Below are 27,342 nucleotides of genomic sequence, written 5' to 3'. Positions count from 1 at the left end.
TCGATATGCCTAGCGAATTAAATTGAATTCCAAACGAAAGAGAAACTAACGCAATTTTCAAGTTTGCTATTGTAAATGATGAATTTGACGCTTCTTATTAAGAATCAGATGGCAGGCCTAATATACGAATCATAATACTATTGAAAACTACCTGCAACAGATGAACTTGTCATAAATAAAAAAGTATGAAAACTTAAAACTTGTACATGTGGCAATGATTGACTATTTTCCTCCATCAAAATCAAGAATGATCATGCAGCCAACCGGATACATGAAAATAAAATAATTAGCTACACGCGCTTCATTTTTCCGAAACTATCAATGGCAAGAAAACAAATAGCTGCATCGATCTCAAGAACACCCATCTCAAAAATCCTGGACTTGAGATCACAGGCAACCAAATGGACACCTTAGCCTCAAATTCCAACCGTTTGATACCATTTGGACATGGCTCTTTATCTTTTTAATATCAAAGAAAAAGTGCGTTAACAAAATTACATGTTTGTCCTAAACCATATCAAGCCGGCTAATATCCCCTGCATACGTCAGGCACGGACCAAACGATCCCTTGAAACCACTCGTATCCTAACCTATCGCTACAATTTGAGCGGGATAAAGTGAAGCAAGTTGGGATAATAAGATAATTTGAAACTAGAACTGCGACAGATTTAAATAAAACAAATAAACACGGATTTGGATCCTCTCCACTACAAAAAAGTAGTGGAGAGACCACTACTTTTAATCTCAAGCGTTGATTATTTAGTAGGCGGTTATGATACAATCTAAATCTAACACTTACCATACCACCGTGTATTGCACTCATTCCTAATTTGCACTAAAAGAAAAAATCATAACCATCAACTAGATAATCAATGGATGTGATTATGTAGTGGTCCCTCCACTATTTTTTTTGTAGTGGAGAGGATCCGAATCCAATAAACACCTTAAAGTGAAGCCTGGCATAATTGCACTTGCCCCAAGATGTCCCAATGAATAATCCTCGAGCGCTCGGACTAAGTCCAAGGACATCACGGTGCTTTGAGACAGCAACACTAGGATATCCCATTGTGATGCATCACCTCCTTTATATCACAAGCAACCTCTCCCCCTGAGAAACATTGAAGAGTACCTTATCAAAAATGGGGACAGAAGGAGACTCCAAAACTTTCGGAGACATGACAACTTCATCAGCGTTGGTGACCAATGGATCCGTTGATTTTCGTGGCAGGATCGCCGTTAAGGCCATGACTGGAGGATGGAAAGCCTCTCCGTTCATTATCGGTATACGAAACTTCCGACACTTCTGCCCGTCTATCTGTCTGTCCGTCTATCTATCCGTATAACTATAACGATATTTTTGTGAATGTTAGTGAACGAGGTTGCGGAGAGGATGGCGTTTTATGCGATAGCGGTGAGCATGGTGACGTACCTTGTGAAGGAGATGCACCAGTCGTTGCCAGACGCAGCGACGCACGTTAACGATTGGGTCGGAGCAGCATTTATACTGACCATCCTGGGAGCGTTTCTTGCGGATGCGTATCTTGGCCGGTTCCTGACTATCGTGGTCTTTTCTTGCATCTACGCCGTGGTATGATTCACATTTTTCTTCTTTCTGTTACTTCAAAAGGGACGGGAGAAAACTAAATCATAACCCTCTAAACTAGTGCATAAGATCACCTGAGTTCAGAAAACCATCAAAAGTTCCAACCTTTTCAGCGTTATTTTCAGAAAACCTCCAAAAAAAGTCAACATAATGTTTAGAAAACGCAAACTTTCAACATTATTTTTAGAAAACCCACCCAAACTATCATCATTTGGACATCGACAATATTTTCAGAAAACCCCCATTATGCTGTTAGGGGGGTTGTTGAAAAAATTACGGATGCCTGGATTTATTTCCGGGATTTGGAGCCTACGCATGCACTGTAAAAAGTAGTGAGAGACCACTTCTTATATGATTGTCATTGACGTGTTTAATGGGTGGTTGTAATTCAATCCAAATCTAGCAATCACCATGCTCCTCATGAATGACACTCATTCCTAAATTAAGAAGTTGTTTCTCCACTATTTTTTTTATAGTAAAGAGGATCTGAATCTGCAAATTTTGGTATAAGCTCCCATAACTCGTTCACTCTTCCAAATTTTAACAGGGAATGGCCCTCCTAACAGTCTCCGCCTCCCACGACGGCCTCCGCCCTCCCCTTGGCCAACCCGCAACCTCCAAACAAAACGCATTCCTCTACATCTCCCTCTCCCTCATCGCCCTCGGCACCGGCGGCATCAAACCCTGCGTCTCATCTTTTGGCGCTGACCAATTCGACGAGTCCGACCCCAAAGAATCTGCCATGAAGTCGTCCTTCTTCAACTGGTTCTTCTTCGCCATCAACATGGGAGTGCTCCTCGGCATCACGGTGATGGTTTATGTGCAGGAAGAGAGAGGGTGGGGCTGGGGGTTTGGAGTTCCGGCGGCGATGACGGTGGTTTCGATAGCGGTGATTGCGGCGGGGTTTAGGGTCTATAGGTTCCAGAGGCCGATGGGGAGTCCGTTTACCAGGTTTCTGCAGGTATTGGTTGCTGCTTGTAGGAATCATTTGAAGGGGGCTGTGAGGGGAGGGGAGTTGTATGAGGTGAAGGGTAAGGAGTCTGATATTGTTGGTGCAAGGAAATTGAGACACACTAATCAGTACAGGTAAGAAATTTCGGATTTTGGCGATACAGATCTTATCAAAACATTCCTCATACAACCTGAGATATATAGATAATAGATTCCAAATTATCCGTAATAACTTTTTCATTGGCGTACTAATAACTTTTTCATTGGCGTACTACATCACGCTCGCACACATGGGGTGTTCTGATAAAATTTTGTACTCAAAGCTTGACCACATAGATTTGAATACGAAGAAATTTTCAAAACAGACTCAAACCGTTGTAGGATTTGTCCATAACCAAGAACGAGAGACTTTTGGAAGCAATCCTAAACTGTTCAAAAAAAAGACTTTTGACCTATATCTCCTCACTGCTTTCAGATTCTTGGACAAGGCAGCAGTCATAGCAGAGCCCAACACCACCACCGCAACAAAGCCCAGCAGATGGAGGCTGTGCACGGTGACACAAGTCGAAGAGCTCAAATGCTTCATCAGAGTCCTCCCAATCTGGGCCACAACGATCTCCCTCTCCCTCTCCTTCGCCCAAATGTCCACCTTCTTCATCTCCCAATCCTCCCTCATGAACCGCACCCTCTCTACCTTCACCATTCCCACGGGCTCCGTCCCCGTCTTCGGGGCCCTCGTCCCCCTCCTCCTCGTCCCCCTCTACGAGTCCCTCGCCGTCCCCCTCCTCCGCAACCTCACTGGCGCACGCCGGCGGGAAACAAAAAACAAACGCATCAGCTCTCTCCAGCGCATGGGTGTCGGCCTCTTCATCGCCATCTTCGCCTTTCTCTCCGCTGCCTTGGTTGAAAAACACCGCCGAGACAATTCAACTTCAAATTCAGGTCCTAAACCGTTGAGCGTGTTCTGGCTGTTCCCGCAGTTCTTCCTCATGGGCGCCGCGGAAGTGTTTACGTACGTCGGGCAGCTGGAGTTTTTCTACGACGAGGCGACGGACGGGACGAGGAGCCTGTGCAGTGCCATGTTTTTGAGCGAGTTTGGGATCGGGAGCTGGCTGAGTACGGCGCTGGTGAAGATCGTGGAGGGGACAACAGGAGGAGAGGAGAGAGGGTGGTTGAGGAATAGGTTGGATGAGAGCAGGTTGGACTTGTTTTACTGGGTTTTGTGTGGGATCAATGGGGTGAGCTTCGTGGTGTATTTGGTTGTGGCGATGAGGTACAAGGGAAAGGATGGAGGTAGGAGTGGGAGTGTGAGGGATGAGGCTGTGCTGATGAAAGCTGAGGAGGAGGAGGGGGTTTAATGGATTTTTCAGGGTATTTATGTTTTAATTATTGAATTAAAGTGATTTGGCACAAATTTTACATTTTCATTTAGTCGAAGAACACGTAGTAATCTTGTGTTTCTCATCGTTTATCATGTGATTGTATCTTATCATATCAAACGTTGACATTGTTTCCTTATTTTTTTTAGAGGAACAGGGTTTACTTCCATATGCACTGTAGAAGTTTGATTGTATCATGTTGTATACTAACATGTTTGTTACAGATTGAACGTCTTTTTAATGGACAAAATTAAAGCCTGAAATTTTAAATGCATGTTCAATGTGATTTTGACCCGGATTGGTCTAGTATCATTTAAAATTTTCTTTATATTACAAACCCTTTTTTGCTACATCCAAACTGCAACAATATGCTGAGAATTGAGAATTTTAATTTTATACTCTAACGTTTCTGCACGACAGGTTAATTAACGAATGTCTCTTACAAATTTATTTTGTAAATAGTTCATACACATGCCGGTTATTTCAAAATTTGTTGTGTTTTAGTAAACTTTTTACCGGATCACTTTTGAAAAATAAAATTGTATCTCTTTGAAAGTAACAGTGGTGTAGTCACCTGAGGGAGGGGTTGCAGGTTTTTCCCCCAGGTCGTAGCTTTCAAGATGCTCTGATGCACTTTGCATGTTTGCTAGTATTTATTGGCAACACGAAGTAACGCAGCAAATGCTTCATTTCCTGCAATTTTGAGATGCTATAATTAGGAAATCAAAATCATATGGAATATTATTATATAAAAAAACTTATAAAGTTTTGGAAGCTGCTATGAATTAGAGCTAATGAATGACTATAACATTCATCAGCCCAGAGAAGTCTAGTTGAGGGTTTTTAGTTTTCACTAGTTTCAGGCCCGTGCGATGCACGGATTTGTCTAATATACAAAAAATGATGTAACAAAAGAATACAAAATAAAACAATAATAATATATAAGTAGTCAGAAATGATACAACATAAGTTATATATATAGTTTAAAAAATTAGAAAGTTTGAAAATTTTGAATCAGTTTAAGATTATATATATAGTTTGAAAAATGTAAATGTGTAAAAACGATATTCAAAAATATGGTGGGGGTTATTTTATTATTAAAAGGTAGAAAAAAATTCAAAATTAAAGTGAAATGTCAAAAAAGTAACAAAAGTGGGGAAACTTTAAAAAATTGAAAAAATGAAAGGTTTGGAAAAATGTAAACATAGGAAAATAATATTTGAAAATTTTGTGCGAATCATATTAATATTTAAATCGTTGATAACTGTCCATAGAAATTGGTTCAGCAAGCACAAAATGTATTCAAGAAAATACAGATCAAGTAGGGACAACCTTAAAATCAACATAGAAAATTGTCTAGCATCAATTAATCATTATGAAGTCAAGCTCTTCACATGTACGAATAGCTTTCACCACGTTTTCTTAAGAGAAAGGATGGGGTCTTCAAAGAATACCCCAGCCGAGCAATACATTCTTGAAATAAATAGGTGATTACAATCTACTTACTGGTAATCACCAACATCCCCAACCAAAGAATAAAATGAACAATATATCTCTTTACATCACACCAAAGAAACATAAAACTCCCTAGTTGTATACATCAAAGACCTATCAAAACAACTCCTAACATACTCACACCCAATAAAAGGCAAAAATAGCAACATTTAGCAACAAAATATAGAACTCAAAAAACCTTTCCATTCACCAAAGAACTGACCTCAACTAAATAGCATCAAGTTGTTGATCTCCAGCAACTCGCCATGTCTCTTACTGTTTCACCGGGGTTTTATGGTCATAGGAAAGGCAAAAACAATAAGATAGGACATACCAAGACATATAACCTTCTGAACATAAAGTAAATGAACATAAAACAGGGATGCATAGGGAATTAGAGCAGATCACCTAAGTACCGATCGAATCATTGATAATGAACATAGCAACATAGAAATGAATCTTGCATATAAAAAACATTCTTTTTATACACATACCCATTACATCTACAATAATTCTTACATTATAATGTCTACCAACATTAATTACATTAACATCTATAATGTCCCATATGCTATAGAGTCTATCAATATAAAAATTAAGCTAATAGATGCAAATGCATCTTGGCCAAATATCATTTTCTAAGTTATCATATGACTTGTAGCCTATAAGCTTAAAATTTTCCTTTAGCAATTGCATTATCGATTTTATACGTATCATGAAATTAGTACTTTCCGCAAGTAATTCCAATTGGTATTTGTGCACATATTTGCTTACATAAAATAAGATATTGCAAGATATATACTAATTTCCAATTAGTAAAAGTTTACTATATGATAGGAATTTTCAAATTTCAGGATATTTAGTGTATAACAATTGAGTCAATTACATTTATTATTACAAAGTTAAAAAAGGAAAGGAAAAAAAACTCTCTAGACAAAATATATTAAACTACTATATCTACTTATATAGTTCTAACAGATGAGCAAAACGTATATAGTCTATGATGGTTTGTTAAAGATAAAAAAGTTCAGATAATTTTAAAAAAAAGAGCCCAAGGTATTTTCAAATTTCAGGATATTTAGTGTATAACAATTGAGTCAATTACATTTATTATTACAAAGTTAAAAAAGGAAAGGAAAAAAACTCTCTAGACAAAATATATTAAACTACTATATCTACTTATAATTCTAACAGATGAGCGAAACGTATATAGTCTATGATGATTTGTTAAAGATAAAAATAGTTAATTTGCTTGCAAGAAAAAGAGCATTAATATGATTTTTCCCCTAAATTTTCTGAAATTAGATATAAGGTATCCAATGAAAAATGATTGCCTCAAAATATGATTTTTTTTAAAGGATTTTTATCGACAAAAATAGTTAATTTGCTTGCAAGAAAAAGAGCATTAATATAATTAAACATAATCTAATAGGATATAATTACTGTTCTCAAGTCGTGATAGAAGGAACTAAAATAAAACAAAGGGTTATTTCACTTTAATATCACAAAGTTTATACCAATTGAACCTCAATACCCCAAACTTACTTTTTGCCCAAAAAGATCCCAAAGTTCTCATAAGTTTAATTTTGATTATGTAAAAATAAATGTGGTATTCAAGTTCAGATTAACTTTAAAATAAATACAAAAAACTAAATAATTTCTAGGGATTTAACTCCAAATGAGCAAGAAAAGACATCTATACAGAAAAAATATAACACAAACTTACAACTAATGGATGAAACAACATACCCTTTTCTAGGAATAAATCAAATTACTTCACTCTCCATCTTATAGAAACAATCCTCTCTCAGCAACCTCTGTAGTCACCTTAAATGTTATCTCAGCCTACACACACTTAAGAACTTCCACATGCTTTGAACAAAAGGACTCCATGTACTATTTTTTTAAAAAAATAAGCCCATTTCAATAAAAAATTCCCAAACAACATACAATCACAAAAAATTGAAAAGGAAACTTATTTTCCTTTATTGAATCCATGCAGAGTGCTTAGCAAAGCGCCAAGCTCATTATGCGAATTGATGTGCGAAAAGAATATTCTGACTCATTCATCAAAATATAAAGTGAATTGATAAAAGCGTAAATTTACAAATTTAGTTATGCAGTTGTGATTCACGGACTCCAATTGTGGGCTTCAAGCTCCTACAATGTTTTACAAACCTATGCAATAACATAACATTTTCATTGAATTATAGAAAAAGGATTAAATAAGAAGACTATTACTTACCTGCATACCTATGATTAAATTCTGGAAGGTCTCTTTGAATACTCTATAATGTGTGTAGTTTTAGATAGCTTATCTTGCTTGTCACTAATTAAAATACTCCCAAAGAAAGAATTGGACCGGATTTCTATTACAGAAATTGGCTAAAAAGATCAAATATTTTAATTTACTTTGGAAAGACAAAAAAAAACAAAAAGATCAAAGAGATTGGTGAGATGAAATGGTTTCTGGAAATTGGTTACAGAGACTATCAAATAACAATGTTGAAATTAGATATTTAGGATCCACAAACAACATAGCAATTTCGCTGGCTGCTTTTTAGCATCATAATAATTAATCAACATAATCCACCCCTAATTACCATAAAAGTTGCACAGACAGTTGAAAAGTTTGAAATGCAAATTCAAAAATGAATAATTTAGTATATAGCTAAACGGTCTAATAACCACTGCTCAACTTTCAACATATAAGGAGGAAATATATAACCTCATTCAACATCCTGTGAAGCTCATCCCTTGGCTCAAAAACACGATCTCTGTCATCGCTGTCAACGACAAAAATAAGACCGTGTATTCTGGAAGTAATGCCTCTACAAAGGTCTGATCTGTTGTTAGACATTTGAAAATTACAATGTCAGTGAAGCTTCATATGCTCCACATCCTATGTTTAGTTAAAATGAACATAAAATTCAAACAATCGAATTATGATAAAGCTAAAATAAAACAAAAAAAAATCCATCTATTTGGGTTTCGTAAGTCAATGTAAAGTATGCAAACGTCCAAGCTTCACCAATTATATAAATAAGCATGTAAACTGAATACCTTATCCTGACCCCCGACATCCCAAACAATGAAGCTAATGTTCTTGAACTCAACAGTCTCCACATTGAATCCTGCATGAAGACCCAAGTCATCTATATCTTCTATTCAAAATTTTGAGTATTGAATCCTACACGAAACCCAAGTCATTTACAACAAATGCTCTCCACACACACGTCTAAAGCTTAGAAAACATGAAGCTAAAATATTCATAACACTAATCATTACCCAAACTATATACATATTAACAGCATTAAAAAATGATATTACATTAAGGAAGGTGTTCAAAAAGCTACAGATCAAAAAGGCATGTTACCAATCTTCATCTATGAAAGTATCAATTAATTGTTCTTATATTCGAACCATATCCATGTTTGTTCCCTCAAAATTGATCCGTCCCCTTTCTAGTTATATGGGTTACAAATGAATTTCTTCATCAATATCCGCATTCATAAATAGTAAACGGATACGAATAAGGTAATGCCAGTCACTTTGCCCCCAGCTCAGTGCATTACCATGTTGCGATTAAGGCAGTCTCGTAAAAAAAGTACCAACTTGTCGAATCAAGAGACTCTAACGTCTCCATCTTGTTGAGGTTTATGCTAAAAGATACCAGCTTGTAGGATGAAAACAGCCAAATTATGCAGCTCAAGCATTCTTATACCCAAAAAATCCCAAATTTGCAACCAAAAGAACTCAGTGCCCACAGAGTTGCTCGGCTACAGTGTGCAGAGTTGCGCGGCTACAGTGTAAAATTATGACCCTCAATCTCACCACAACTCCAGAGAGTAGCAATCCCACCGGTCAAGCGTTTTATATTCTAACATCTACGAACACAAATAATGCCCACAGAAATCAATCTATTTCTAAAATAATAGATAAGGTGAATCAAAACAAACCCAATTTCAGAAGTATCAATCAAAAGTTTCAACTTTTTAAGCACGAGAAAAATAACTACGATAAATCCCAACAAATTAAATAAAGAATAGAAAATTAAGAACCAAAAAACTCACCATCTTCAGACACTTTTACGTTAGACTTCCTCAATGTCTCCGCCACCGCCAACACTTTATCCTCCGGCACCGCCTCCTACTTCACCTCACCCAATCCAAGATGGGTTCTCATCCGAGCAAAGGAACATATCAAACCCAAACTCACCACAACAAAAAACATACCAGGATTAGAATGAAAAAATAAGCTTTAAAAGAAAAAATTTGATGTTGAAGCAAACAAAGCATACATCCATCTTCGCCCGCTTCAACCTTTTGCTTCAAGAACTTGTCCCTCGGAAGATTGCTGTCACTGAAATAAAACTCCACCTGCGACAGAATCCCTAAAGAAGAAAACATCAAAAGTTAGAAATTTTAGCGGCCCCAAAAGGATTAGGATTTGGATTGAGAGCGACCTGGCGGAGGACTTGGGAAGATGAGAAGGTTGAACTCAGAGTTTTGTGGGAGGGAGAGAGAGGAGCTATAGAGATGAGAGAAAGGGGAAAAGTCTAGGAGGCGAATACGAACAGGTGAGCTTTGGAAATGAAGAAAGGTGAAAAGTCTGGAACGAAGCTTTAATTGCGGTGCACGGATTCAATTTGCTGATTAAATTTTGCTTAGAAAATTTTAAAAAAATATGAAATTGCCACGTGGCGTTTTGAAGGGTAAGAGTTTTTAGTAATAGTATATAGATTAATAAGAAGGTGGCAAAATGAAATGCATTAACAAGAAAAGTTTTTGCGGTTGCAGTAATTCTCTCGAACGCCTTAGCAGCAATACCTCGATGTTCTAGCTCGATAAAATCCACATGTCACCAAACTAAAATTTCCTCTTAAGCATTTTATCGAACAGCTTCTGTGCATGTTCAAAACCCTCTCAATCCGCTGGATTCTGCCATGCTCATCGAAAGGAAACCGTGCAAAATCGAAAATTTAAGAGAATTACAGGAATAAGGATGGCTTCAAGAGCTAGGGTTAGGGTTCGGGGGTACCCCGGACAAGTGAGCAGGGCGCCGACAGAGGTGAAGGAGAGATTATAGAAGCGGAGGGGTTAAAGAGAAAAGAAGGGGGAGGACGAGGAGGCGTGGTAACTTTTACAATGAGTTATTCTCACTTTTGGGATACATTTCATAAATTATACAAGTATTTTAAAATAGAAATTAATTTGGGACCAGTTACGAGATAAGTGATTTCTCTCTCTATAATAGTCATTAATCTTTATTAGAAGAAAAATTCCTCAAAAACCCAAAATATGGGACTAATAGGGAGGACAAGTGAGGTGTCACCCTCTTATTAGATAATGAGTTGGTCATCATTAATGATGGTCAACTCATTATTCAATAGAAATGAGACATCTCACTTGTCCCCCTTATTGGTCCCATATTTTGGGTCCTTGTAGCATAACTCTTTAGAATTACAATAAGGGGTTGTTTGGTTCGTTTCCTTGATATAGAGAAATGCAATTCCATGTAAAGAAACACAAGTTTTGAGTTTTCCAAACTTTTCCAAGAAATAGATTGTTTTGCTTTGGTTCGCACATAAAAAATGGTAGGAAACCTATATATTTATTTTTCTTGTGTTTGGTTCGCATAGGAAAAAAATAAAAACTTTTGTAAACAAAGCAGAGAAGGAAACAAATCTGACGTGGCAGAGTTTTCATCAATTTCACTTGGTTGGGGAAGAAAAACGGAGAGGGAAAAAAATCTTACTTGGCGACGATTTCAGTAGAGTTTTTCATCTTCCATTCGAGCGAACCAAAGCGGCACAAAGAAATGGACGGAAACAAAAAAGCTGACGTGGAGGGCTAAAAATCTGACGTGGAGAGGTTTTCTGAGTTTTCCACCCCTTATAATAGCGAACCAAACAGCCCCTAAAGCAAGAAGGGTCACATTGTCTCGCAATTGGTCCCATGAATTTTGCGCCCAAAAAGAAGTACTCATTTTAACATTTATCATTCAATTGATTAGAATAATTAATTTGTCACACATATTTTTGGTCCTGTCTCTAAATATATCTTCCATTTTAATTAATTTTAAAACTTCAACAATTAATAGATTATATCCCATGAAAAAACAGTTAATAGATTACATACATGTTAATATGAAAATTTCAGAACGGTTAAGAGGGTAAGAGAATTATTTAATAGTAATAATCTAATAATATTGAGATTAACTGTTTTAAGTGTAATTAACCCAACTTGACATTTATTGATTTCTTAAAAAAAATCAACAATATATTCCAAATTTATTCCTCAAATAGCTCCTCCACTTCCATCTAAAAAAGTCGACTCCATAATTGAAGGGGAGTTGAGTAGAATTTTCAAAGGGGAGTTGAGTAGAATTTTCAAAGCCGGGGGCGTTGTCTACAGCTGAGGGATAGCTGATGGGGGTTTTCTAAGACACACCCCGATAGTTGAAGGGGGTTCCGTAGAATTAACCCACTCAAGCGAAGTTTAAAATTTTAGCCTCGGGTTACACACCTCAGGCTCGGATAACCGTTATCCACCCGAACCTACCCGCTTACCCACCTACCCGTTATTATGCCAACGTTTTAATTCATGCCCTTTCTCCCACTTCAAGAAACAAAACCAGAACGCTAAGTTCTCGTCCGATTCCTCCTCTCATTCTCTCCCGGCTCCTCTCCCTCTTTCCGCTCATCAAAGGAATTGGGAAAATTAACCTCCGGCCCCTCTCAGTTCTTGGGTTAGTTTTTTGCCCCCCCCTCCTAATTAATTTGGGTGAAGGAACCAAAAGATGGCGGCTTTGACTGGGAGCGCGATGAGAAGAAAGAGATTCTCTGATATCACCAACATCACCAGCAACGGGAGATCCGAGAGATCCGAAGTCAACGAGCAAGAAAACCCTAATGGAGGGCCCATTAAGAGTGCAAAGGATTACATTGAGATGCTTTTAAAGGTTTGAATTTATTGATTCCTCTCCAATTTCCTTTTTTTCTTTTAAAAGTTGTTGAATTTTTTTTTTATTGAAAAAATGGGTTATTTTCGTTTCCATTTCAGGAAAATAATGCGCTTCTGAGGCTTCTTGATGAGAGAAAGTATGCGTATTGTTGTAAAGATTATCTCTTTCGGTGCTTTTTCAAATGGGTATTTTTATTTTGGAGAGAAAATTTTATGGTTTTTTTTTTGTTTGGTTGAATTTTAACAGTAAAATCGTAGAAATTACTGGGACGGAGTTGCAAAAGCTTAAGATAAGTTTACAGAAGGCCAATCAGCAGAACTGGCAGCTTGCTCAGGCTAATTCTCACATGTTAGCGGTATGTTGTCTCTCTACCCTCTAAATTCAACTAAAAAATCTTATTTTTATTTCTATTTCTGATATTTTTGTTTCTTTTGTTTTACAGGAGCTCAATTTGGGTAAAGACAGAGTAAGTCCACTGACCTCTTAAGAATAGATAGGAGATCTGCTTGGTTTTACTCTTTGAAATTGTATTTGACTTTATTTACGTTATTGTAAATCGTATATTTCTCCACAGTTTGCGCTCTCTTAATTGCAACAGAGAAAAATTTTCCACCCTCTTACTTGCATTTTTGCAATGCATTTTCATGTTTATTTAGTGAAATTGTATTTTAACTATCAAACATATGATGCAATGGGCATTGCTAACTGATTCTATGTTTTTTTAAGCCATAATATATTCTATTCTCGGATCTTCGATTCAGACATGGTTTCCAAATCTATAGCTCGAGTTTGCTCTAGTTGATTGAAACTGTAAACATCTCTTAAAGCTTAGTAAAATAGGGAGCTTACTTTTGTAACTATAACACAAAATTAAAGTTCCAGGTGATTGGGTTGGTCACATTTACTTAGGAACTAACTTCACTGGTGTGATGAGAAAATGTTATAGGGTGTTTCCAATAATTTTCACAATTTCATTTGAAATTAGAATAATTAGCGTCTCGTTAGAAAGAATTTCTTCATTCTGACCATCAAACTATTTATAAGTTCTGACATATCGTGTTTTTTCGGGTTTAAAGCTAAAAGCAATGCAGCATGAACTTGGAACTACAGTTGCAGTCCTCAGAGCTAGAACTTCAGAACTACAGGTTAGTTAAAGCTAAATAATTTTTATATTTCTTGCACTATTGTAATTGAATTTTATAGCTCATTGCAACTTCTGACTAATTGTAGGAGGAGAAGAAATTGAGCGAGCAATACAAAAAGCTTGGTGAAAAGATTGGCACTGAGGTAACCATTATACTGAGTACTAACAGATTGTAGTGAGATAATTTGTATCAAGCCGATTATTAATTTTCTTTATCTTTAAACATTAAATTTGCAAGGAGAATCTCTTGAAGCCAAATGAAATTGTGATAGATCCACCTCCTCCAGCTTACTGCAAAAAACCAGCTGATATAGATAGAAAACGCACTCTGAGAAGTCGATGTAAGTTGAATCCCGCTTCGATAATACTAAGCATCCATTGAAGTGCTCACTGTATATAAGTAACTCTATATTTGTTTGCAGCTCTAGGGCCGACCTGTATAACTCGTCAAGAAACGACAAAGGAGAAGGATGAAGGCAGAAGGTAATGCATATATATATTAATATGCAGATAATTCCCCTCATCTATACATCCAGTAGCACTCATTATCCATCAACTATTTTATTGACACTTATCATCCGTGGATTGATATTTTGAGAAGGATAAATTGAAAATAACCCACATCTTCTTTATAAATTGAGGGTTGCTAAGTGCTACAGAGGGCTTGTTTGAGATATGTAATTTTACCCTTAATTTACTCCTGTTGCTATCATCCGTGGAGTTATGTAATTTGCCCTTAATTTCCTGTTGCTATCATCATTTTATTCCTGTATTGAATATGGAAAGTTTTAATTTGAAGCAGGAAATCTTTGAGGAGGGCTTGTAACATGAAAACTGAGCTTTCTGAACAAAGTGAGAGCTTGTTTGAGATAGAAGACATAAAATTTGCACTACGCTCACAGGAAGATCGATGCTTCGACAGCACTCAGGATTCAACCGAGAAGGATCGAAGTGTTTCTCCTGGAAATCAAAATCAGGGGTCGAGAAGAAGATCGTTGATAGGGAGGCCAATGAGAAGGGCAGCTGAGAAGGTGAATTCTTACAAGGAAGTGCCCCTCAAAATGAAGTTGAGAAGAGTTGAGTAACTGTGGGTGGAATTTTAAGTTTCATTGTGGAGCTTTTCCACAATTGAAACTGATAAAGAACACTATATTCTGTGTTCCGGGAAATTTATGTTGTATAACTGTGCACCCTTTGATTTACTTGTGTACTGATGTAATGGAGACAAATTTAGAAACATTGAATTCATTCATCTCTCTCCTACGTTCTGTCTGGTTCATTTCAGGTCGTAATTGCAATGTAAGTATCAGTTACGTACAACTTTAGTGGTTGTACATGTTTACATCTGTTTGTACTGAAATATCAGGCTTTTGCATTTATTATAGCAGATGTACTTGTAGTTACATGTGCTTGTATTGAGATATCGGGCATTTACTGAGATATTGGCTTCATAAAGAAAATAATTTCTCGAACTAACAGCTTATCGTATTCACGTTATCTTGCCAAGCGCCAACATCTCCACAACTAGACGGTACATGAGCTATTAATACCATAAATCCATCTGGTCTGGTTTACAGCAGTTGGAACACATCAACGAAAGGTATATATGGCCTATAAACGACTGGATAACTCGTTAGAAAATGGAAATCAGTTCTTCAGTCTGGACAACCGAAAACCAGGGCAACTTCTGTGATCTTAGTTCCACCAATGAGCATGATGATTGGTACCATGCGATATGGTTAAAAGACCCTAAGTTCTTTAGTTATCCGTCAGTCTGGAATCTGTAGCCTGCCTCCGCAAAATGTGCTCTCACCATTGCAAGAGCTCTTGAGCGGTGCGATATCTTGTTCTTCTCCTCCTTCGGCATTTCAGCATACCTGCATTTATTCAACGACAATCACATTTGTTCATTTGTGCGGTTCATTGTGGAGAAACTTGAAAAAGATACAGTGTCAAGATGGAAGTCCTACGTCAGTTCGTATCCATCTGGTTGAAAGATTGGATCCCAACCAAAATCTGTGGGGCCCCTTGCAGGAACTATCTTACCCTGCAGTAGAGCAGCAACAAGCGCTTGGTTATGTTATATATAGTAAGATGAAATATGAAGATTTATTTGTAATAGAAATTTTGCTCAGTCATACAGCTGAAAAACCTTAGTTTTATCTATAATGAAACGGTGATTATCAAAGTTCAGATATAGATTCTCAGTCAGAGTAAGTGCCTAGGCTAGGCGTACAACGAATGGGCATGGAGATATTACAAATGGATGCTACGTAGCAGTCGATGTTTTTCATAAGTGTTTTATATACATTAAATTGTCCAAGGGATATAAAGTTTACTATTAATTTGTAATTTTTGATGCTTTAATACCACCATATTAGTGATTTGTGACGTTGCATCAAAGCAAAGATCTTTAAGAGTAAGTATATTTGAAGATCTTAGCAGTTAGCAAGTGTATAATGCGCCAAGTCACACCTTCTGAAGAACACCACTGGACATTCTAAAAGAAAACCTGTTGTACATCTGCAAGAATACATCTGCTTCTCTTACCACTGAAATTCAGCTCAACAAGTCAAAGTGATTACCAGGACATGTATTTATATGAAAAGGTGTCCATCATCTATAAAAAAGAAACATTTTAGTTCACTTATCATGGATTCATATTTGTCTATAAGACCATAATGGAACGCCTGATCAGTTGATATTAATCTTAAACATAGGTAAGGTCATGTTGGAGAAAATTGCAGAACCTGCCATGATCAATTAGTTATGTCTTGCTTGTCTCTCATTCAGCACCCAAACTCTAGAGTTTTCCATTACTATTGCCAATCTTGATTCAAATATTATAGATCTAAACTTAATATAGAATGGTCCAATTATGTAATAGTGAACTATATAAACTAAAGCTTCTTAAAATCTTCAAGATTAATACCTTGATGTATGGGGAAAAAATTCTTAGTTCCATACAAGAACTGTTTTCTGTTGAATGTGCAAGCGGATCAGACCCATAGTCAAACATAATTATGAGAAAAGAAAAACAAACCTAAAGGGCTAGCAAACTATGTAGATATATAAAGTAGACTAAGTAGTCCCCTGATTTAAGAGAAATAACAGAATTTTTTTATTGTCAACTTACAACTGTTGTCTTTAATTTAAGGGAAGTTTTTACTCATAAGGAAATGGCTGTACCTGTGTTTTACCAACAAATGCCATTGGTTCTACAGATGGCCCAAGAGCAAGAGAAAAAACACACATAGCATAAGCTGATTTGTCCTCATAAGCTGCCAGTAAATTGTTCAGACCTGTAAAGAAGAAAAGAAACTCAGAAAAACACCTTAAAACCCATCATTAAGGAAATAAGGGAAGAATAACACAATATGAAAAACCTTCATGCCCAGTCTTCTGCAGAAACCACTTTCTGGTTATTCAGGTGTCAAATCATTTGCACAGAACATGAAAACATCAGGTTATTAGAAAAGTTGCTTTCATATAGGAGCGATCATCAACAGGAAACAACACATCACAGATAGGGGAGACTAATGAAGAAGCTTCCTCTTTAGGCAAGAAAGCAGCGAAATGTTTTGCAGGTCGGAAGGAAATGGGTAAATAACTTACATGTAAGGTCCTGTACAGTAAACCAAAGAAGTTTTAATCCAATGTGTTCACAACACCAGGAAAAAGCAAGGGGGGAAATGGAAATTTTGGTTACCTGGCAAACCGTTAAGTGCATTAAAACACAGGCATGTATCCTCGACAAGCACAGGTCCGTTTACCTTACAAGTTATGAGAAGTATTATAAAAATAAGAAAAAGAAGACCACAACATAATTACATAGGACTTAAGTGAAAAGTTTTAAACATGAGACGCATGAATTACAACTAGATTAAATAAACTCAGCTAAAGAAAAGTAATCGACGGAATAATGTCATCAAGAAACAGTACCTCAATTGCAGCCAATCGGGCCTTTTCTTTCGATATTTCTTCTGGTTCCCCCTGCAATTCAGGCACTGGAAAAGAAAGTTCAGAACAGAAAATAAAACAAAACATCCATTAGTCCAGATCATGCATTACTAAAAAAACACTTGGAACTAACAATTCAATATTAAGTCACTTCATTTGAAGTTCAAAATGATAAGAAACAAGTGCAGTTTACGGACTTAACGACGTACTAGTGTGATTCTTAAACAGGACCAGGATAACTGTTGAACCTAAGTAAATTAATAAAACTGCTGAATATAACGTGAATATAAAACTTCAGCTTTTAATAAGATGTCAAGTAAAAAGTTATAAACTAGAATATAAAATACAGTCGGGTTTAAAATAATGGTTATTCCTTCTGTTTGTTAGTCCAATATGACAGCATTTTATCATTCATTTAGAGATGCAACAGATAGACAACTTTGCAGTTGCAGAACTGAAAAAGAAATGTAGATGAAATGAGAAACTGAAAGGGGTGCATTTACGAAAGTTAGAGATTGGCCCTTGAGATGGTTAGGGCATGGTGAGAGCAAATAATGGCAAGGCTTCGGAGGAGTGAAAATGGGCTTCATATAAATCGTAGAAACTGAAATGTAGATTACAACACCAATTATTATTATTTTTTATTTATTAGCAATTTTAAAAAAAAAATTACTAGGTTCTTAATGGTATGGACTATTTCATTAAACAGCGCAAGAACTTTGAGAACAAAAAACAATAAAATGATTTTGCAGAGTTCAACAAGACAAGTCTAAATGCATTATTTGGGAATACCAAATCTTTTAACAAGTGTATATAAAGATATATTCCGTGTTCGAGGCGAAAGAAAATCAACTGAAATAGGTGATGTTATAATTTGCGCTTAATTTCCAAAGTCTGATTACCTCACCCTATCCATAAATGATCAGCAATCTTCTCATTTCATCAAATACATAGGCCTCCGGACAAAATGACCCAGTTCAGCCAAAGTTAAACCTAGATGCTTTGAGCTAAAAATGTCATTTTTCAACCCTTGCAACTATAAGCGTTAGGGCTTCGTAAAAAAAACACGAACAAGTACAAATTGGGGTTTCGTCAAGCAAGTATGCAATCTTTCATTTGATCTATGTGGGTTGATTAGGGCAAAAAGTAGAGATAAAGGTGAGAGCTTTACGTTCAAGTTTGAGGGATTTGAAGGGGATTGAGTTGCCCAGGATCGCCCGAACTTCTTCGAGCTTCTTCGCGTTGCCGGTGACGAACGTCACTGGGCGGAGCGACGAACCCATCATCGCGTTTGGCGGCGGCGGCGGCGGAGGACTGGTACTACTTGACATTAGGTTATCGATTTGATTGATTCACCCTGATTTCACGGTAACTGGTGCAAACTGTAAAATTCACAAACTAACAATTCTGGATTTTGCATAAATAAAAAAGGTTATTTTGCTATGGAAAACTCCGCAGGGACCCCAAAATAAGGGGCTGTTTGGTTGTATGTTTTTACCATGTAAAAGGATGTAAAGTGTAAAAAAAGTGGGTCCTAATGTCAGCTTTCATCACTTTCAATTGTTTGTTTGTAGTTGTGAAAATAGTGTAAAGTGATTTCATATGCTGATGTGGCTTGTAAAGTGATTTCATGAAAAAAAGACATGATTTTAGGAGAAAGCTAACATTGAAGTTAGGAAAAAATAATAAAAAATAATTCCAACCAATATGATCATTTGAGTAGGGACCAATTTTTACACTTTCCAAACAAACAATTAAAGTTTTATTTTGCAAACCAAACAAGTGTTTTATTATTCCAATGGAATCAAAAACAAACAAAGAAAAGTATAAAAGTGAAATTGATGAGGTGGACAACAACTTTCCAAGTTGTGTCATAAAAACACAACTTTACCAACAACAACCAAACAGGGGGGGCTGATTTACTGTTCATGAACAGTAAATCAGCCCCCCAGGGACTGACACCTCACATGTCCTCTCAGGGGTCCCCTATTTTGGGGTCCCTGTAGCACTACTCTTTTGCTATTACGCTCTCAAAGGTTTAATATCTGATAGGTGTAGTCCCTTGAGAGTCGAGCCACTGAAAATTCTAGCAGCTCCCTCAATTCTAAATGGACGGATTGATTTGAAACAGCTCACAAAAAGTGAGGGATCTAATGGCAATTTGAGTTAATTGTGGAACTAAATTTGAGATAACCTATAAGAATTGGAGAATGACAATTTCAATGATTTGAGGGATTGATTTCAAAATATTAAACATTTAAGAGGCTAAAATCGGAGAAACCTAACAATAATGTATCATAATTTTAAAGTAAAGAAAAATATCAGAACCTTTCAATTCAAAAAAACATTATCATAAACTATTGAGGAATTATCTGCAACTTAAATATCGTATATCTTTGGTTATGTTACCATGAAAACATAATGTTACCATCAATTTTCAGATAAGATCATTTTATTGTCAGATGATCTACAAGGTCACGAGGGAATTTAAGTACTATCTAAAGCTGATAGTATTTAATATTTCTAGAGCAATTTGAAAGCACGTCATATTTTTTTTGCCATTAAAAATAGCTTATAAGGCTTTTGAACAAAATGCTTATGTTTTGTAAAATTTACTTAAAGATAAATAGTAATGGTCAATTTCCCCACGTCAAATAAAAATTTTGTAGATTAATTCTAACAAGAAAGATATCTTTAATCTTTAGGGTAAATCTTCCAAAACTACATGGCCTATTATTAAGAGTTGTAAACAAAACTACTTTAAGCCATTTTTCTTTAAAAAAATATCACAAAATATTAAGCCAAAAATAAAAATAGCATCTTCTCAGAATATATTAATTAACAAATAAACATTGCGACCTTTCTTTTTGTTTTTAGGCTTCAATGTGCAGAATGTGTTGGGCCTTATTATTAATATCGAAAGTTCAAAACTAATGAAAACAATAAATGGGTCTTCAGCCCAAATCACCCATCAAATAAACACCCCGCAAAATCTAATGCAGAATGCTTGTTTCACGTACAAATTACAAGGCCCACTATTGAATAGAGCTCTAATTACGAGGTCAATTCAATATCTATGTAGTCGAAATGTTCCCTCTATTTTCATTTTTTAGTTTCTCTTTTTATGCGATTGAAGACTTTGTTCGCATTATCCCCATAAATATGGTGATTAGATGTGGAATGGGACCAGGATAAGATATAATTAAAGCACTAAATCCAGGATATGCTACTAATAGTGATGGTTAACTTTTTATTAAATTATTGAAGAACTTTGTGCATTTGTGCTTTATTAGGGTAGTAGGGGCATGTGAACCCTAATCAACCACTCACTTTTACCAAAAATCTTTGAATTCCATGGCTTTTAAGTACTATCCATGATTAAATCTTATTATTTCTTAGAGGTATTATGAGATTGACCTTAAAACAAATTTATTTATTTTTTAAAAAAAGTGGCAGGAATTATTTCTGAAAAAAAAGGGAACTAGAATTTCATGTGAACCAAGGAAGCCCACTAAGTTATGGAGCCCAGCCCAAAAAGTTATAACAGTACAAGACGAAGAGGTTGAGCCCATCAAATGCTCCGCAAGTTGACCATTGAAGTACAAAAAATAATAGAGCAAGATCAGTTTTATTAAGCAATTGAAGTATATATCTTTTTGCTGAAAACTAACCTATTCTGTTATTATTTAGACTCTCTTCAAGCAAATGAAGTGAACCTCTCATTTGAAATTATGTCACTGTTCTCACTCTCTTATAACATTATTATTTCTCATGGAAAATATTTGAATTCTTCTCCTATGAGATCGCTTTTTCAATCATAATTACCGAATCACATCCAAAACGGTCATGAATTATTTCAATTATGATTATTGTCACTCTATATTGAGTTACACTAATATTATCTTCATTTAAAATAAATTATTATAGTTGTCAATTAAATAGTAAGATTATGGGGTTGAGGAAAAAATTAAAGAAAACTCCATTCCTAAGGCATTTGCTTACTTAATTAATTGTAGTTTAGCACTATAAACACAATCAAAACTACACCAGGATACACAACAGCACCCCCCTAATTCAGGAGACAACACTAGAGTGCTATTAATTAATCAATAGTAATGCCCTACAAAAACAATAAATTTTTTTTAAGTTAAATAATCTTAGTTCTCCAACCTATTATGAAGTAGCACGGTCCTTGCTTTATGAACAAGGTTCATGATTAGCCGAAAGCAAAATTAATTAAAACGGTAGCTATTATTTTGTTTGTAAACTTGGTCTGTGTTTTTTTTTTTTTTTTTGAAAAGACTTGGTCTGTGTTTTGATTCTTCGCTGTAATAAATTATACGAAGCTTTTGAAAGAAGGGTGACTTATGGGCAGGCGTCACGTGGACAATTCATTAACCCTTCGAACCGCCCCCCCCCCCCCCCCCCCCCTATATTTTTAAGCTAGGATGTCTATCTTGAGCCTATCGTGAAAGTTTCCCCTTAATTTAGATCACAGCTAGCAGTCCAGCACTGGTTAATTTATTTTAAGCCATTTACCTCCTACTTTAAATGGTGTCTGCCTATGATCCATGCACTAGTGAGATTCATTACACGACATGTTTTTCTTTATTTTTTTTCTTTGTTCCTATTTCATTGCATCACCTCCCTTCCACATTATAATAAAAAACATATACTTCATGTTATAGGGCGGTGTTTGTTTTCAGCTTTTTTTTTGGGATTACAAATTCTAGGATGTCAAAATGGGTTTTTTTGAGTTATGGGATTCAAAAACAGTGTCTGTTTCAAAAAAAATTCTTGTGATATGAAATTCTTAACAAGATTCGAAGTAATCTGACAAGTTTTAGCATTGTCCCACTCCTATGCTTTGAGTTGGGATTTCGTTTGCGAGTCTGACAAAACCTGTCCACCTTCAAGCAGTCCTCCACTCCCGTTGAAGGCCAGAAACTGACCGATACCATTCACCCCCTGCCGTTTCATTCTTGCGGCGCGAAAACCCTAGGCCTTCTGTTGCCCTCCTTTTAACGCTGCGAAAACCCTTAGGCCTCGTTTCCCTCTTGGTCCGCTGCCACGACGCTCCTAATCGTCTGTTCAACGTCGCCGGACTCCATCTGCCGTCCTCAGTGGTAGTGCTTGCTGCTTTGGGCTATTCTCACTTGCTGAGCCTTCCTCACTTGCTAAAATTGGTTTGGGGTTTCTAAGGCTACCTCACTTGCTAATTTAGGGTTCCAACTGATCCTCTCTCCGACCACGCAGGTATATCTCCTCCCTTTGCCTTCAAAATTAGGGTTTCGAAATACTTGATTTGGGGGTTTTTGTGAAATTAGAACTGCATCAGTTGGGTGCCGAAATACTTGAGGTCTGAACTTTGTTGCTGGAATTGTTTGGGTTGGCTTGTTAAATTATTCAGTTCATTGTTAGTGATATGCCGACAATTTGTGAAATTGATTTGAGTTCAGTTGGGTTTAGACTGATTATAAGCCTTTGTATTTGGTTTGACTTTTGAGTTCACAATTTACATAGATTATTTAAAAAAATTTGATACTAGATTTTGAAACCTGTAAATGATGTATATAATATTAAGGAAACTCATGTGTTGATTTAAAGATGTCATCTTGTATTAATAGAACTCAGGCATGCGTATGGGTATAAATTTGCATTATTGACACACTTGATTTTGACAATGAATTTGTACTAAAAAATTCAAGCAAAATATTTAGTATTAAACAAAATCACTTCATTTGAATAGGTATGCATTGACTTGTTCTTGACATCAAAAGTTACTTATGCTCACGTTTTAGATATTTTTTTTATTACGACTACTTTTTTGCGTGTTTTAATTTAGGTGAAAATCAAGTTGAACGTCTATATTGAACTTCCATGTAGATGGACGATATTGGTGAAGAAATGCTAGTGAGGATGGCTTCTAATGCCACTATGTCTGCGGTCATTTGTGTGTTTGCTTGTTTAATGAGGAGACGTAGTCGAAGGAAATCAATCAGTTATCATCCTAACACAGGCCAAAAAGAGAAGATAGTTTCTAGAGCTAGGCACATAAGTCGTGTGTTCAATGGCTTCAACGAGAGTTGTAGGTCTTATGTTAGAATGAGGCCACACGCATTTGAAAAGCTTGTTAGCATAATGAGATATACCGGCCTACTACAAGATTCACGTGATGTTAAAGTAGAAGAGCAATTGCTCATGTTCCTTAATATATTGGGCCATAAAACAAAAAATAGAATTGTTAGGTCACATTTCATAAGATCGGGGGAAACCGTTTCAAAATACTTTAACAAGTGCTTGGAAGCAGTGGGGCATTTAAGAGGGCGATACATGAAGCAAGCACCAAATGAATTATCGCCAGAAATTGCCGCTAACCCGTTGTACTATCCTTATTTCAAGGTAATCTAAGATAAGTAAACTGATTATAACACACCATGTATTTTTACTTTTTTATTATTAATAATTGTTTAATATATCATATAGGATTGCATTGGCATGATTGATGGAACCCATATCGACGCCATGCTTCCCGCTAACCTTGTTGCACGATTTAGAGGACGTAAAGGTTTAACTTTTGATTATTGTGGCATGATTATTGTAATAAATATCGTGGTGGGGACACAACCGAGATTGGGATGTAATTTAAGTTATATGTACCAACTTATATTATTTTAGACTATAAGGTTTGAATTTTGTGGTAAGATTAATGTATTCTCTCTTTATGAATTGAAATGTGGGCAGCTTATTGTATACTCTCTTTATGAATTGTATTTTCATTTGTTGCTAACTGTTATTGTACTAACATAAGGTTTAACTTTTGATATTTGTATGTTCTAATTTGTAGCAATCAGGCATGGGAGACTTTGATGACAGTGATAAATGCAAGGATACTCCTTCACCTAGAACACCTACAACACCCACTTATCCATACTTTCTGGGTCCATGAATACTTCACCCGGAACCTACTCCGGTGAGGCTCATTCTTTAAAGAGACCACTTTCAATTGATCTAGAAGATGAGGCTACCTCACCATGCAAACGCAAGAAGAAGGCAAATGCTAAGGGGAAAATGCAACCAAAAGTCTTGAATCAAAAAGAGAATACAAGAGGTGTGCCTAATGCTAAATGGACTTCAGAGCATGATGATGTGTTAATCCCCTTTCTTGCTCAAATGGCGAAGGATGGTCTCAAAGTTGACAAAAATTTTAAAGTGCTTGCATATCGAAGAGCTGCAGAAGAGGTCAACAGAAAGTGCTTGACTGAATACACGAAGGAGCAAGTCATGAATCATGTCAAGTGCTTGAAGGCTAAATATTTTAATATGCGCACTGTCATGAACATGAGTGGGGCTGGTTATGATCCAGAAACAAAGATAGTCACCATGGATCCAGATTATTTTGATAGGTGGACACAGGTAAATATTTATCCTAATTTAAAAAACCAAAAATCCTATTATATTACTATACTGATTATATAATATTCCATTATACAGGACAAAAAATGCAATAGCTCTAGGTTGAAGGAGTATCTGAACACTCCTCTCATTCACTATGATAACTTGTGTTGCATCGCGGGAGATGACCAAGCAAAGGGTGATCTCACCAAAGATATGACTGAAAAGCTAGGCTCTAAACAACATGTTTTAATAGCTGACGAGGAGCATGTCGATCTGTGTGATAATGAGGTTGATGTGTCCTTTACCTCACATAATGACTTCATCAACTCTCAAACCCAAAAAATGAAAAAATCAAGTGGGGTAGCTCATACTTCAAGTGGTACATCACATCATAAAAAGAAAAGTAGCAAGGCCAAAGAGGATGAGTCTCTCACGCGCGATTTCATAGAGTCCATGTCATACTCAATTCAACATCAACGCATTATACATTGGAGTGAGACAATGGCCAATGCTCTAAGGGCGCATTCCAATGAGTTTCTCGAGGATACATTGGACAAAGTGCTGATTACTTGTATGATCATGAATCCGAATCTAGGAGGTTGATCATCAAAACAAAAAATTCTCAAAAGCTATTCATAGAGAAGATTATCAACGAGCAAGGATTTGACTTATGAAAACTTGATATTGCACTACTTTTGAAGACTTTGACATATCTATTGCTTTCATAAACTCATTGTATATTTAACAACTTAATGATGTAACTAATTTTGTAAGTTGAACACTTAGTGGTGTAGCTTTATGTTATTAATTTTGTACAAGAAGATGATGGTATCTCATTATAATTTGGGTTCTTTTGCAGGTTTATGTATCCATATCTTATGATACTTGATGCAAATTATGGATGAATATGATACTTGATAGCAACCTACATTGCACGTTATGTATTGGTATGGCTATTAGGTACTTTTCAATTTGGGCAATGATGATAGTCCTATTATGAGAATGCAATCTACAATGATTTTATAATGTTTAGGTAGGGCAATCTAGGATGCCATTGCAACCTACATTGTATTTACAATGTTAGGTGAGGCAATCCATCCATGTAATTGCAATCTACATTGTAATTTCATTGTTAGATGAGGCAATCCATGTTTTTATTTTTTACCTATATCTGAGCCCCTACCTTGGTTATACATTGGATTTGGGTCATTTTTTGGTTGCTTTTGGGTGAAAAAGATTGGATTTGGGTTATTTGAGCACTGTCCTTGTTTTTTAGCTTGTTTTTAATGCACATTTGTGAGGTTTGGTTTTTCAGTTTAGGTTTGTCATTGAGCTTGGTTGCTTGTGAGCTTGTGAGCTGGTTTGTTTTCTATTGTTGCAGTTTCAGTTTTAGTTTCAGATTGGCTTTGGTTATATGAGGCAATCCATGCTTTGTGGGTTTGCTTGTGGGTTTAATTGCAGGCTTGGTCATCTGTTGGTTTGCTGCAGCTTTGTTTATTTGAGCTGCTTGCTTGTGGGTTTGCTTGTAGCCTTGGTCATTTCTTGGTTTGTTGCAGCCTTGGTTTGTTGCGGCCTTGGTTATTTGAGCACTGAGCTTGTTTTTTAGCTTGTTTTTGAGCTTGTTTTTTATGTCTTTGTGGCTGCTGTTGGGAGTTGCTGGACGTGGTTGTGCTGGTGACTTTATTCTCCTGGCTGGTCATTTGTTGGGAGTTGTTGGACGTGGTTGTGCTGGTGACTTTATGCTCCTACATCATTTGTTGCTTTGCATTGTGCTTGTGGGTTTGCTTGTGAGCTTGTGCTTTAAACTTGGTTGCAAATGGATTTTGTTGCTGGAGGTCACTGGGTTGCTACGTTTGTTGCAGTCTAATTTTTTGGTTTTGATGTTATTCTCCTCCATCATTTGTTGCTGGACGTGGTTGTGCTGGTGACTTTGACTGAGCTAACATCTATATGAGACCATGCTTTGGGCCAGATTATGTTTCAGTCTCAAAGTTTCATCTATTGTTGTGTGCTTGCTTGAAGGGTAAATACAACTGTATTTGTTTTTTATGGGGGTTAAGCTCACCAAAAATACTTATATTCACCAATTATTATTATGGATGAATATGATACTTGATAGCAACCTACATTGCACGTTATGTATTGGTATGGCTATTAGGTACTTTTCAATTTGGGCAATGATGATAGTCCTATTATGAGAATGCAATCTACAATGATTTTATAATGTTTAGGTAGGGCAATCTAGGATGCCATTGCAACCTACATTGTATTTACAATGTTAGGTGAGGCAATCCATCCATGTAATTGCAATCTACATTGTAATTTCATTGTTAGATGAGGCAATCCATGTTTTTATTTTTTACCTATATCTGAGCCCCTACCTTGGTTATACATTGGATTTGGGTCATTTTTTGGTTGCTTTTGGGTGAAAAAGATTGGATTTGGGT

At 36.3% G+C, this 27,342-nt stretch overlaps 3 protein-coding genes and 1 long non-coding RNA gene across 9 annotated transcripts; 2 read left to right on the top strand and 2 right to left on the bottom strand.

Annotated features, from left to right (window-relative positions):
* LOC109836508 lies at positions 367-10,534 on the bottom strand. Of its 5 annotated transcripts, none has more exons than XR_002245976.1 (9): positions 9,893-10,151; positions 9,501-9,820; positions 8,491-8,561; positions 8,156-8,273; positions 5,651-5,703; positions 4,508-4,626; positions 1,430-1,618; positions 944-1,343; positions 367-596 (listed from the first exon to the last, which is right to left on the bottom strand). It is a non-coding gene; the product is annotated as an uncharacterized LOC109836508 (long non-coding RNA). The 5 variants fall into 5 exon arrangements; XR_002245980.1 differs by lacking the exon at positions 367-596 and having other exon boundaries at positions 853-1,343; positions 9,501-9,640; positions 9,728-9,820; positions 9,893-10,146; XR_002245979.1 differs by lacking the exons at positions 367-596; positions 9,893-10,151 and adding an exon at positions 10,257-10,534 and having other exon boundaries at positions 853-1,343.
* LOC109836502 (protein NRT1/ PTR FAMILY 8.2-like) lies at positions 1,684-4,493 on the top strand. Its single transcript, XM_020404412.1, has 2 exons — positions 1,684-2,689; positions 3,030-4,493. The coding sequence occupies exons 1-2, from the start codon at positions 2,154-2,156 to the stop codon at positions 3,910-3,912; spliced, it is 1,419 nt and encodes a 472-aa protein (XP_020260001.1). The 5' UTR covers positions 1,684-2,153; the 3' UTR covers positions 3,913-4,493.
* On the top strand, positions 12,057-14,793 carry LOC109836503 (SHUGOSHIN 2-like). 2 transcript variants are annotated; one of them, XM_020404414.1, is made up of 9 exons: positions 12,057-12,390; positions 12,492-12,529; positions 12,640-12,748; positions 12,836-12,859; positions 13,470-13,538; positions 13,624-13,680; positions 13,776-13,878; positions 13,960-14,020; positions 14,340-14,793. In XM_020404414.1, exons 1-9 carry the CDS (start codon positions 12,229-12,231, stop codon positions 14,620-14,622), a joined length of 906 nt encoding a protein of 301 aa, XP_020260003.1. In that variant the 5' UTR covers positions 12,057-12,228; the 3' UTR covers positions 14,623-14,793. The 2 variants fall into 2 exon arrangements, with proteins under 2 accessions (XP_020260003.1, XP_020260002.1); XM_020404413.1 differs by having other exon boundaries at positions 14,337-14,793.
* Positions 15,001-18,850, bottom strand: LOC109836505 (inosine triphosphate pyrophosphatase). The gene is made up of 8 exons (XM_020404416.1): positions 18,669-18,850; positions 17,480-17,544; positions 17,247-17,310; positions 17,153-17,162; positions 16,924-16,955; positions 16,727-16,839; positions 15,508-15,584; positions 15,001-15,414 (listed from the first exon to the last, which is right to left on the bottom strand). Exons 1-8 carry the CDS (start codon positions 18,826-18,828, stop codon positions 15,300-15,302), a joined length of 636 nt encoding a protein of 211 aa, XP_020260005.1. The 5' UTR covers positions 18,829-18,850; the 3' UTR covers positions 15,001-15,299.

The sequence above is a fragment of the Asparagus officinalis genome, chromosome 4 (assembly GCF_001876935.1).
Source record: "Asparagus officinalis chromosome 4, Aspof.V1, whole genome shotgun sequence".
In the NCBI taxonomy this organism is placed as follows: Eukaryota; Viridiplantae; Streptophyta; class Magnoliopsida; order Asparagales; family Asparagaceae; genus Asparagus; species Asparagus officinalis.
The sequence above is the reverse complement of the archived record's forward strand: the minus strand, read 5'-3'. Positions and strand labels throughout refer to the sequence as shown.